The 12969-nt window shown below is 41.7% G+C and overlaps 1 protein-coding gene across 1 annotated transcript in view; it reads left to right on the forward strand.

Annotated features, from left to right (window-relative positions):
- Positions 1-654: 654 nt before the first annotated feature.
- Positions 655-12969, forward strand: part of lsamp (limbic system associated membrane protein) — a 99984-nt gene continuing 87669 nt past the window's right edge. Inside the window, exon 1 of the mRNA XM_086125892.1 lies at positions 655-817. Within this exon, the coding sequence (XP_085982018.1) occupies positions 754-817 (64 nt within the window). The 5' untranslated portion in view covers positions 655-753. The remainder of the gene's footprint in view (positions 818-12969) is intronic.

Here is a 12969-nt window from a genome sequence, read left to right on the forward strand (position 1 = left end):
TCCAGTCTCATGTTTGAGACCGAAGACTGTCATGTTTCATGGAACATGTACATGTAAAATGACTTTTGGTTTTGAAGGGAACTTCGCTTCATGCAACCCGTGAATGAGTACCGATAGACCAGGTGAACTTTTTCAGTATGCCAGCTACTTAGAAATATGGTCAAGGAGGTTGCAAAGCAGGTGACATAGAAGGAGAATGAATGGGGTATTTAATGCTTCCTGGGGATAAACCAAGTGCATCCATAATTACAAGCAAACTCCACCGAGCAGGCACCACAAAGTGACAAACTGAAAATATTGAACTAGAACGTTGGCACTGAATTTAATGGCTCCTATGTTTCCTTCAGGTGAATAACATGAGATCTAAAGTCATGATTTATTCATCGTTGTATTTTATTAGGACAGTGCAGTGGGGCATGTGGTTCTCGAAAACGCCTTTGGACAAGACTTGGCACCATAATTTGTGACAAGGTGATGATACTATCAGACTCTGACGATGCTTGACGAGGATGATGAAAGTGACACAAGCACGCGCACGCGCGTGAAATCCAGGGAGCTGGATTTCCGCTAGAGGTCGCTAACATTTCAATGTATGTGAAGGCATCAGAAGAGGAAGTGACAGACTGTGGTTTTTCGTCTCTGCAGCTCTCAGCCTCGATTGCAGCGCTTTTCCCCCCCCTGTGCTGGAAATTACCCTTTGAAGACGCATCTTCGGGCTGTGCGCGGAGCTTTCAGACCGGACCAGTTTACAACATGGCTTACTTGTGGATACACACCGTATGGATTTCCGGGGTCGGTTTCCTCTTTGGATTTCAAGGCAAGAAAACGTTTTGCTGTATTTTTATTTCATTTGGTATCGTTTTTTCACACAGGGAAACTGTTCTTGTACTGTTCTTGGATGGGGGAATATAATGTTTGGTGCGCTGCTTGTGATTCGAGTTGATAAGGTTCATCCGTAAGTGACTTCGGTTCGTGTTTAAAAAAAAAAAAAAAACACTTGTGAGAAAGTCCCGGTCCTGCAACCGTTGACTTAATTCTGCTAAATGAGCACATGAGCTGCAAGCTGGCTGTAAATAAAAGTTAGAGTGTGAGTCTGTGTGTGTGTGTGTGTACACGCGTGTGACCGCGCGCGCGTGTTTACGTGCACGTGCGTGTTTTGCAAGTGTGCCCACATGTGAGCTATTGCGCGGATTCCCATGTGCGCGCACGTGAGTGTGTGTGTGTGTGTGTGTGTGTGCGTGTGTGCGCGCGCGCGCCTGTGTGAGTGTGTGTGTGTTTGTGAGAGAGAGAGACTCTCCTATCCCAAACAAAAAAAACACCTTGACAAAAACACTGAGACTGACCAGCATCTTGCAATGAACTGACATGCTTCAGATCTACACCAAAGATGTATCCGAACATCCCTGCACCCTCATACCAAGATTGAGCATAAATCAATTTATGCGCCTCGTAATTGAATTGACAAACAGAAAAAGATGTCCAACCAGCACAATGCAAATTAAACAAATCATTTTGCAATGTAATAAAAATGTGGAAAACGGGTAAATGGGAGTCGGTCTGCAGAAGATGATAAATGTGCTTAGTGAAGATTGTTTTCCAAGTCTCTGTCCGTTTGTGTAATTAAATGCCAACAGTTGTGCATTGGAAGGCAGGGCACAAGGCAACACACACTGACTTTGTTTGTTTTTGCATTGGTGGTCACACTATTTCCTGGTTTCTGCTTAATTGTTCATCACCAGTGTCTAAACTCACAGTTTGGACGGTGAGCACATCTGTGATTTGAATGGAAAATAGTCATTGAATTTTTTTCACGCAATGACACTAAGGCCGCTACTTTAGATGAGTTCAGCCACTCTGAAGTGGAAAGAATCTGACTGAACATCTAGCTTATGATGAATGTTAATGATTTTGCGCCTGGCTTGGAATGCCTTCAAGCCGTTGTCGAGTGGCTTTTATGGTGCTGATAAGCGCCACAGTATGAACCCTTTCAGGGACAGCGGTCGCCACAGTTGGCCGCTAATCATGTTTTCAGGTTACAAGGCGCATGAAAGGGTTACACTGGTTTTATCTGAGTTACCAGTTGCGTTTCTAGCCTTTATTGTTTCTTATTCTAGTTACGTATTGTTCAGATACATCTTTTGTTTCAAAGAAGTGTTTTATTTAGTATTGCGATTGTTCATTCCTACTATAGGTACAATCCATCTTGCAGTGTACCCTCATGGCTCGCAAAATGTGGTCCACACACTCAGCATTTTTCAGCATCCGATTATTTTTGTCCAGATTATTTGCGTGATCATGAAAACATTTGTTGATTGTGCATTTGTAACTCATCTTGTGGCCTGTTGGTTGACAGCCAGTCAACATGGTCAATCACATGTACGTCATGGCCAGAGTACAATGTCATAATAATATTCCACAAAACATCTTTATTTATATTCTAAAAGATGATTCCTCTGCTGAACATTCAAATAATAAACTCGGTCTGTGCCGAGTATTATTGAATAATCAGACGCCTCATTTCGGAAGACGCAAGGTTGTTTTATGGGATTATAGGATTAAAGGTATTTAATAGTTTGCGTGTATTCAACCATTAAATACACCCACATTTCTGGATTCTATTAATGTCATCGCAACAGCTAATGCAACTGGCTCATCCTGATGGATTCTCATTTTCGTGAATATCAGAGAAAAAAAATCTGTGAGTTTATGAGGCTTATTTGTACCTAATTCGTGCTTTCTAGCAATTGCATTCGGCATGATTGGAGTCATTTGATGCAAATTTCTGAACAAATTACTTAAATGTAATTTGGATGTACTGTTGGGCATATAAGTGTATTCCTATCGTACAGTAGGATATGGAGTGATATTTCACTTACCAAAGGGATTGTGGTTATTAGTATTACCAGGATATCGCGAAAATAAATGTAGAAACTGATCGTAATGAAATACAGATCTATACATGACTATTTAATTACTTTTGGATTACCCCAATGACTATTTGATGATTTTACATGAACTCTGAGATTTTACTCAAGTAAATATCTGGTTCAGGAAATAAAATAACTCAAAATAGAAGAATGTGAAGAATCACGATTTATTTTGGAGAATTGTGCAATCAATTATTGAAAAGATTGTCATCACTTGACAGCACAAATATACATCGAAAAATAGATTGCTCGATCCCTTATGCTGCAAAGTTACTGAATCTTGCTGATTGGTGAGTCAGTCAACTCAAATCCTCACCGTTTTTACACTTCCAAGCTCAGGCATGGGGAGTGTGTCTTAAGTCATTTCTGTAAAAGGTGGAGGCCTGAAGTAATCAAATGAACTCTTTTAAGACTCAGACAATGATTTATAGTCTCACTCAGGGTTTTGTGAACATGCCGATGTTTGGGGAAAAAAATGATGCTGGGCATCAGGGGATTCCAAAACATTGCGATGGAGGTCTTTGTTTTTGGCTCTCTCTCGCTCTCTTTCTCTTTCTTTGTGTGCAACAGCTGCTCAATAGTTCAACTGAAGCTGAATCTGGAGGGGGGTTATCTGTGGCATCATTAGATACGTGCCTTGTGTGTAGAACTTGAGTACATCCGTAGCAGGAGAAGAGGCGAGGACGTTCTGTACTGCCTCTCTGCTATTTCTTATTGTGTTTTACTGTCCTCCGACCTGTGGGTCTTTAGTCATTAATTTGTATTGATTTGTCTTGCTCTGTGTGTTGTGTTGTGTCAGTGGAATGACTCAGACGTGTGTGCGCCAGAGCCATGCCTGAAAAAAAAAAGTACTGATTGGATAAAGTGACCTTTTGCAACCTTTTTGTTGCTTTGAATGAAGTCATACTGTCTCATCATCGTTTATTTTTCATCCATGAGACAAGAAAATGTTAATGAGTTCACACGACTGAATTAGGTGTGTCGGATGGCTTTGATACGGTGATAGAATAACCTCAATTCCGGATGGCAATTTTCAGTGTTTCCTTTTCCAATGGTTCTACAATATTTGACTCAAACAAAAAGCACAACATGTCTGTTGATAAGTTGACAGAAGGGGTGTTCACACGGCAAGATTTGGTCCGGTGCTACGCCGGGGCTGCCCCAGTAGAGCGTTCACACGTGCAAATTAGCTCCGGCGTAGCCCCGGAAAACAGCTTACACCGGACCAAATTTGATCCACCTCAGGGAGGTGGTTTAAAAATTTGCTCCGGACCAAATGCTCGTTTGCGAAGCAGCACCGATGTAAATTTGCCCGTGTGAACGCAACTGGGTTAAATTTGCTCCAGAGCAAATGCTTGTGAAGAGTTTACGTACGGCGAGAATGCGTTGCTTTCGTGCTCTGTCGGACTTCCGACATGTGTTTGTTTAATAACGACACAAGACTTGGCTGGTAACATCTTTCCTTTTGTAGGAGACTGGACTGTCTCGGAGTTGTTTGTGTAGTTTCTTCCTTTGTTGTGTGTTCACCCCCCCCCCCCCCCCCCAAATATAATTTATTTTGTGATTTCCTCTCTTGATTTTCTGTTTGGCGCATTACGTGTTTGCTTTTCTGAGTGTCATTGAAGTCATCGTTGATTTACGTTATCGGGGGCGGTCACTCTCGAGCAGAAGGCACGGAGACCGAGAAGGAGAAGGGCGTGCCTGTCCAGTAGTCGCTTGAGTTGTGTATACGTTTTAAAAAGAACCAACACGACAGCTCATTTGTTTTCTGTCGTTTTGCTCCGCTGCAGAAACTGCCGTGTGAACGCAAGTGGGGCTGCACCGATGCTGTGCCGGTGCTAACACGCTCAGCGGCTTTGTACGTGTGAACGCTCCACACAATTTGCTGCGGTGCAAAATATATCGCAACAAAATACATCGGTGCAGCGCCGGAGCAAATGTGTGCCGTGTGAACACCCCTAGAGAACGGGGAAAGCCGATCACAAATGTTTGTGATTTCAGTCTTCCATCTTCCACCGGTCTAACAATGTGAAATTGTGAATATGAATTTGAATTTCCGAGTCAAGTACAGGTGTCAAGTAGTTGCACAATAATCAAAGCCACCCTCATGCAACTTGTCTTGCAAAATCTCAGCGAGCCCCACAAGACTGAATGCACTTCGGTGTCAATGACTATGTAAAGGTTCAAATTCAAAGCTGTGTTTTGTTCTCTATTTTGCTTTTTCTTCATGCCTTTTTACCAGCAGTCCTGAACTGGATTGAAAAGTATGCCACTGAATGTAGGAATGAATATTCCAGTCATCTCGAATGCAGGAGGTTTCACTTTTTTTATGCCTTTGTTCTTAGACTTGACTGTTACATGAATTTGGACTGACAGCTACGTTTAGCGCAAGCTGTGGGTAATTAGTTTTGCTTAGTCCCCAAGTAGTAGCTTGAGAGGTCAGTAGACAGAGGGTCTCTGCTCTCAAGTCTGACAGCTTTTATTAGAGCTGTCAGTCTGCAACATTATTTTCATCTGTCAATTTCTTCTGCTTCTTGACTGTCAATTCCCTCTATTGCTCTGTCTCGATCTCTCTCTTTCTCAGACACACGCATAGGTGAACATTTTCTTCATTATGAAGAAACAACCAGCACAACTATTGCAATGAGTTATCTCTTTTTCCTCCACAATGTTGTGCGTAACTTTTTGTTTGTAAAAAGAGTCGTTCGTAACTCGAGTGTCATGATCACGTTCTGTTCGTGTGCAGCAGGTGGCAGAGGCGTTCCCGGTTTTCCTGCTGCGCACCTGTCTGGCATCACAATTATTGGGCTATTTAAGGACCTCAGGGACCTACGTTAATCTGCCGGATAATTTTTTAGGCATTGACTCTCAAATCATGTCCATTTTTATTATGATGGATAAATGGAAACATGCTTTGAAGCGGCACGGGGAGAACATGCAAACTCCACAGGGGAAGGCCGGAGCTGGAAACGAACCTGCACTGTGAGGTGCCGCCTGAGACCAATATTAATAATTAAAAAAAAAAAAATCTCCATGTTGGTAAATCTTTTTTTTTCAAGAGTAGAAATAAAAATAACAACAACAACGATTATTATTTTGAACTGTTCACAATTACCTCTTTGGCCCAAGTTACAGCCCCAATGCATGAAGCTGCCACCACCATCACGCTTCAAAGTAGGTATGGTGTGCTTTTAGTGATAAGCGGTGTTGTGTTTGCGCAAAACATACGTTTTGGAATTATGGTCAAAAAGTTTAAACTTGGCTTCATCAGACCAATGAAAAAGAATATGGGCAAGCAACACGGATTGATCAAATGTATACAATGTAAATTTGTATAGTGGTTGATTGTTGCCATGGTGTTTTAAGTGGATACAGATCAGAAAGGTTTGATCAATTGATGACCAGCAGCTACCTCCCTCTGTGCCAAACCGAGTCTTGAGGACCATTTTAGGCAAAGTCAAAAGCTATCTCAGCTAAAATCTGCTCTCACACTGTTAGGCGGTGAGAGCTGCATGTTCCAGTTGTGTAAGGAAGGTGGTTGTGGAAGTCGTCCGCTTTGTATTCGTCTCGCGTCTTTGCTACTGCAGTCACAGTTTCTCCATATTCTGTCCATTTTTAAGCATTCATGTTAGCACATCTAACGAGATTGGAAAATGTCATTAACGGATTACGCTTATACGGGCCTACACATTTGTGACTGGATCCCATCTTGGTAAATAACGTTGGAAGACTGTCGGCTGCCAGCAGAAAGAGGTGAGGAACACAGTTGGGATAGAACACACAGAGACCCATCTGGGTTTCTATCGTATGTGGCAAAGTGCCATCTCTCTTCATGAATCACTGTGAGTGATTCACAAACCTGTAGTGAAGAAAAATGGATCCAAGGTAAACTCGAATACGTTGTCCAACAGTGGCTCTCTATAAAGCTTCCTATCATTTTTTCGCAGGTGCATTTTGGTGCATGCACTATTCACCTTGGTTTGTTGGAGTTTTATCAGACATGCTGAGAAGAAAAAAAACTGCTTTCTGTTCTGCAAAACCAAGTCAAGTCAAGTCAACTGTATTTATAGAGCACTTTCAAACAGCCATCGCTGCATACAAAGTGCTGTCAAAAAACAGTCAATGTCACTGCTACAGTTTATGTGACGACTGCGTTAAGTGAGAAGGAATTGCCTCACCTGCCGGCATGCTTTTGTTTTTAATTATATTTTGTAATACTATGCATACAGATGACTTTTTTTCATATCTAATACAGAGTATGGGAGCGACATAATGGATGGATGGAAAAATGGACGGATGGTCATTGTGCCTAAACACGTCTTTATAAATAGAAAACTTTAAGCAAAAATAAAAAAAAACAAAATCTAATGAACGTGTATACATAAACCCCTCAAATGCTTCTGACTTACTGATCCTGCCAGCTCCATCTGTAGGTAGAACCACAGTTGCTGGCCTTGTGAATGTGCTCAGCATGTCAGGATTTTTCTTTGTGTTTTCTTACTCAAAGAATAGTACTTATATTCTGAAAAGCTTGTCAGGAATGCTACTTGCCGTAGCTACTTTCTGCACAACCTTTTGGGATGGTTGGTTTAGAAAGACATAAAAGAAAGTGAATGATATGGCGCAATTGTTCTGCAAACTGCAAATCAGTCTTTAATAAACAAGTCTAATGAAGCACGCCAGAGAGATTAAACCCTTCCCAATGCCAAGTTATCAAGAGCTTTCTAAGATTTTTTTTGCAAATTTCAAACCGTGGCCATGAATGATTTACATTTATATTTGATTGATATGTCTATGAAATGTTTGTCTATTTTTTTCATCCAAGTGAAATTAATGAATGGATTTTAATTGACCGAAATGGCAGTTTTGAAAGAAAAGAGACAGCTGGAGAGACAGTTGGTTCCACCAAGGAGCAGTGCTGTGTTCAGACTTGGCAGGCCAGAATGTGTTTTCTCAAGATTCCTAAACCACAAGTATACAAACCGATTTTATCGAGAAATACTCTTGGATCCAGTCGAGCAGACTTGATCCAGACACATCTGATTAGTTACTTTGAACAAATGATGACAAAAATGTGATCAATAATGTCAAGTGGTGCCATGAACAAGCGCACGGAGGCCATGTGCACGATGTGGCTGTGCAACAGCGATGCGTTTGAATCGAGGAATTTCTCATTACACGTTCCCGCTCCGCATATGAAAAAACAAAACCCCAACGTGAGCTAAGAAATACTTCTGACAAGTACAAAAATATTGTCCTGTAATAAGTATAACTGCTTAGGTCACAACTTTGCCTTTTGAAAAAGTAGAGGGATGTTTGTGTCTTTCACAAAATATAAAACATAAACAGGCTCATGCACATTTATTATCAGTAGAGGGCAGCCCGGCAGTCCAGTGGTTAGTTCGTCGACCTCGCAGTGCAGAGGCCGTGGGTTCGATCCTGGCTCCGGCCTTCCTGTGTGGAGTTTGCATGTTCTTCCCAGGCTGTGGGTTTTCTCCGGGTAGTCCGGTTTCTTCCTATATTCCGAAAACATGCGTGGCAGGTTACTGCAACACTCAAAATTGTCCCGAGGTGTCGGTGTGAGTGCGGATGGTTGTTTGTCGATGTGTGCCCTGCGATTGGCTGGCAACCGGTTCAGGATGCCCCCCGCCCACTGCCTAAAGACAGCTGGGATAGGCTCCAGCACACCCCGCGACCCTTGTGAGGATAAGCGGATCGGAAAATGGATGGATGGATTGATGGATCTTGATTTGTCTACACCGCAGTGGAGACTAATCTTCCTCGGGTCCAGTAGTGATTAAAAACGAATATAGAACCTACACTTGTTCATTAAGATTGCAGTCTTGCTCAAACTTTCTGAACCTTTGTCCTAAATTTTATTTTGATATACGGTGTGAGGTACAAATGGTCCCACATATGGGTGAAGCTGGCAAGAACCGAAGGCCCAGCTGGGACAAAACACATCCAGAGAAAAGTCGAATTGATGGGCAGGTAGGAGGCAACGGTGCTCTGGTGAGCGGGTAGGTGGCCGCAGCTCAGGCACTGCCCGCTTTGAAGCAGAATGTGGGTCGAAAGGTTTTTGCGTAGGTGGAGGCCGCAGCACTACTTGCCACTGAAAATGAGACATGCAATGCCGGGAACTGAACAAAATGGAAAAAAGGAGCCTGCCGAAAGATATCGCTGTACGACCAACTGCGGAGCTCGGAAGTGCATTATAAACGAAGGTCTATTTAGGCAATTGATCTTTCGTTTTCTACATTTAAACATGTTATATTCAGAATTTTAACTGGTGCATCGTCCTCAAAGTATCTTTGCAACAGTACAACTTGGAATTTGACAACAATTTTGCATTTTTGACAAGTCCTTAGCGGCTAGGCAGCAGAAAGCATTGAGCAGCGAACATTTCGTCTCTACTTTTTGTCGCTGACCCCCGACCAACGTGTTGAGGCGCCACTGGAGTCTGGGAACTTTGAGTGAGAGTCATCAAGGAAGCTCATTTCAGGGAAATCTTTAGTTCGTGTTCTTGTCTGAATGGAATGACAAAATGCAATGACGTGAGATATACTGACTTCCCCTGTGAAGTGCTGATTTGAGACAATATGCCCTTTTGGAACAAAAAAATGTTTTATGCTACATTTTAGCCATATCTTTACCAACGTTTGAGTTGTATTTCAAATATGTTGCCAAACCACATTCATCCATCCGGGTGAATGTTAGTAAATAGCTGCATGGAAAATGAACTTCATCGAGCAGAGTGTTCTCTTCTCTCATCAGTTACCGGACCTGTCTGTTCCTCTGCGCGTACCCTTATCCTGTCCTCTTTATTCTTTCATCTCTTATGCCAGATGAAGGATGTCCTCACTGCGTTGAATACTTAACATTGACACTTTTTTTCTTTCATTTTTATTGCCAACTTTGAAATCTGTGATGTGAACCTTGCAAATGACCTGGGAACATTTTGCCTGCTGTCCCTTTTCCATCATAACCATTAGCCTACCCCGGTTCAGCCATCGTTGGCCATCTGTGCCAAATATTCCACATTCAGTTTTTGTTTTGACAGATTTTACACGTCCCTACTGTTTTGTGAATTTATATCGGCAACCGCAAGACACATGCAGGACCAGCTTTATGAAGAGCTCATAAAATCAGATTGCTGGAGAATTCCAGTTGTTATTTTGTCACTAACGCAGCACACTAACAATAATGTCTGCATATTCAGGTGTATGTGCACTAGACCGCTACATATACAAATGTTTGAACAGCGTGGTTTCTTAAATGCTGTTCAAAAATGACATTTATTGATGACTGTCAAACATGTCGATACGTGTGCTGTTAATTTGATTTTGAAATGACAGGGCGCCGATCACAAATGCAATGTATTACGAGAGTTGAATCCCTTTACATTTTAGGAAATGAGTTATGTGAAATGAAAAAACCTAATTTCATATGGAATTGAAAAGTCTCTAAAAAACCAAAATTTATCGTAAGATGTAGGAAATCTGGATTGTGCTCAAACTTTGAACAATTTGGCATCTAGTGATGCGAGAGATTTCGGCATCAATTTCCGTACCAATATTTGGAGACATTAAATGTGTCTGTTGCCCTTCAAAATGTTTTTAACTATGGTGAGCTTAAAACTCATTTGCCATTGCTGTTACATTGTGAGCAAAGTCAAAACATTCTGGCCTCACCCATCGAGCCCTGTTAAAAGCATGCCCTTGCAGCTAGTTGAATAAATGTGGCTGGCCATTGATTTCTAGGGGAAATGGATCAAGTCCGGTGTCACCTGATGAGAGCCGCCAGCCCTCTTTGGGCAGGGCAAAACGTGAACAATAAATGGAGAAGAAGTGGGAGTTGATAAAACGGCTTCGTGTGAAATACAAACACACAAACTCAAAATCAATTGTTGTGAGGCATCCAACAATTGATTTACTGGCTTAATTGTCGTTTTGCGGCAGCCTGACGACTTGCAAATTGATGTTCATGCAATGAGAGATGAGAATGGTTTAACAAGGAATCAATTGATTGTACATCTAGTTTTGTAAAATGTGCTAATGGATCAAAATCCCCTGCTATTTGAGCATTTAAAGGCTCATTGCATATCGTGCGATAATAATAAGATGCAAGCTCTGATATTTAGAAGAATAAAACATGTATTTGGCAGAGGTGGCCATATGCACCTGTCGTCACCTGTCACTCACGGACTGCCATTTTCGCTGGCGGACTGACGACTGATGCTAACTTTGAAACCCTGATGGAATAAGCGCCGACGGAAGCGATTTTTGTGCGTCCCCCGGACCGCTACGAACCCGAAAAACAAGGATTAGGGGCGGTTTGGCGACATCAGGCAGGAGGAGAAGCAGTAATACGATGCTGTATATCATACAATATTTGCCCCCTTCCTGATTTCAGTGTTTTTTGCATGTTTATCACACACAAAGGTTTCAGTTTATCAAACCAATTTTAACATCACACAGAAACTAACCAAAGAAATACAAATTGCAGTTTCTAAATGTCAATTTAATTTATTAATGCACAAAAAAAATCAAAACTACCCGTCCCTATGTGAAAAAGTAATAGATCACAAAGTAACTGTTCCTAACGACAGCTGTCAATTTCACAGGCAATACCTTAGCACCACATTTGTTGAATCGCGAAATCCCAAAACTAGAATCTGTCAAAATGAAGTCGGCTACAAGATCTCGAGAAACAAACGCATCATGCAACGATGCGAAGAAATTCAGAAAGAAATTACAATAAAGTTATTGAAATCGATCAATCGAGAAAGGTTACAAAGCCATTTCCAGGACTCTGGGACTTCAACACACCCACTGTTAGAGCCATTTTCCATGGATAAAACTGGGAATAGTGGCATTTATTCCCAGGTGAGGTCGACCAGCTAAAAGGACACAGAAATCAGGAAGAGGGCAAATACTTTCTCACGGCACAATAGTATAAGAACGTACGGTATATACCGGTACTTTTTGTTTCAAGTGATCCAAACTATAAATGAATAGTGTGCTACTACGCTTGTACAATATGTTTTGACTGACGTGGTGTTTTTGGGTCGCTGCAGTCTGTTGGGAAGAGCAAAAACCTGACCGGATGGTGTCTACAGACACTGCGCTCACGATCCATGGCGTTGAGGTCTGTAGTTCTAATTTGAGGTGTTAGTTGTCAGGAAAGGCAACACTTGTCGTTGTGAGCCAGAATATGTTATGAAACACAGCAGGAAGCAGACTTGGAGGGATGCAACATCTCCTGACAAGATTGCACATTAGCACAGCAACACATTGCCAGGAGTTACCCATCTGTCAGAAGAAGCCCCATCATTGAACCAGCTGCTTGACACGAAAAGCCTCTGGCAATGGCAAATGACAAGAAGTCGCCTGCCACAACAGGAGAAGCCACGATGGCAACTGTGTTGGGAGTCATGTGTCAGAATCTTCACCAAAAGGAAAAATAAAACACTGGACTGTGATCGGAATTCAAAATGCAAACACGGCACACGTGGATCTGTGGTTCTTTTGCTGACAAGTGGAGCCCATGAAGAGCGTTAGGCCAGTGAGATACATTTCAAAGCTGGCATTCAATTTCAAAGGTTTATTTCATTATTTCATTTTATTTCATCACTTTAGATAGACACAGTTATATGCGGTATGGTTCGGGTCTTCATTGTTCATTGTTCTTCATTTTTATAAGAATGAAAATTAAAATACTGACCTATTAGATTGGAACGCTCAGTTTCCTGCCAATGAGATTACACCTTTATTGCGGTGCATCAAAAAAGGTCATCGCCGAGGTTTTATCACACAGCAGCAAGACCATCTCTTCTGCTAAAAATAACATTCAAACTTACACTGTAAATAAAAAAAATAAGTGTTTGGGGAATTTTTTATATAAAATGATATCATTCATTATTCATCAATTTCGTCGATCTATATGTATGACTTGTAAAATGATGTGGTATCAATATTTGGCAGGCATCGATGCAAACTAGTCTGGCGTCGATTGATGGAGGGCAGACGCATTGATGCATCGA

This window comes from Hippocampus guttulatus, chromosome 12, assembly GCF_054856545.1.
Source record: "Hippocampus guttulatus isolate MCC_2025c chromosome 12, RoL_Hgut_1.0, whole genome shotgun sequence".
In the NCBI taxonomy this organism is placed as follows: Eukaryota; Metazoa; Chordata; class Actinopteri; order Syngnathiformes; family Syngnathidae; genus Hippocampus; species Hippocampus guttulatus.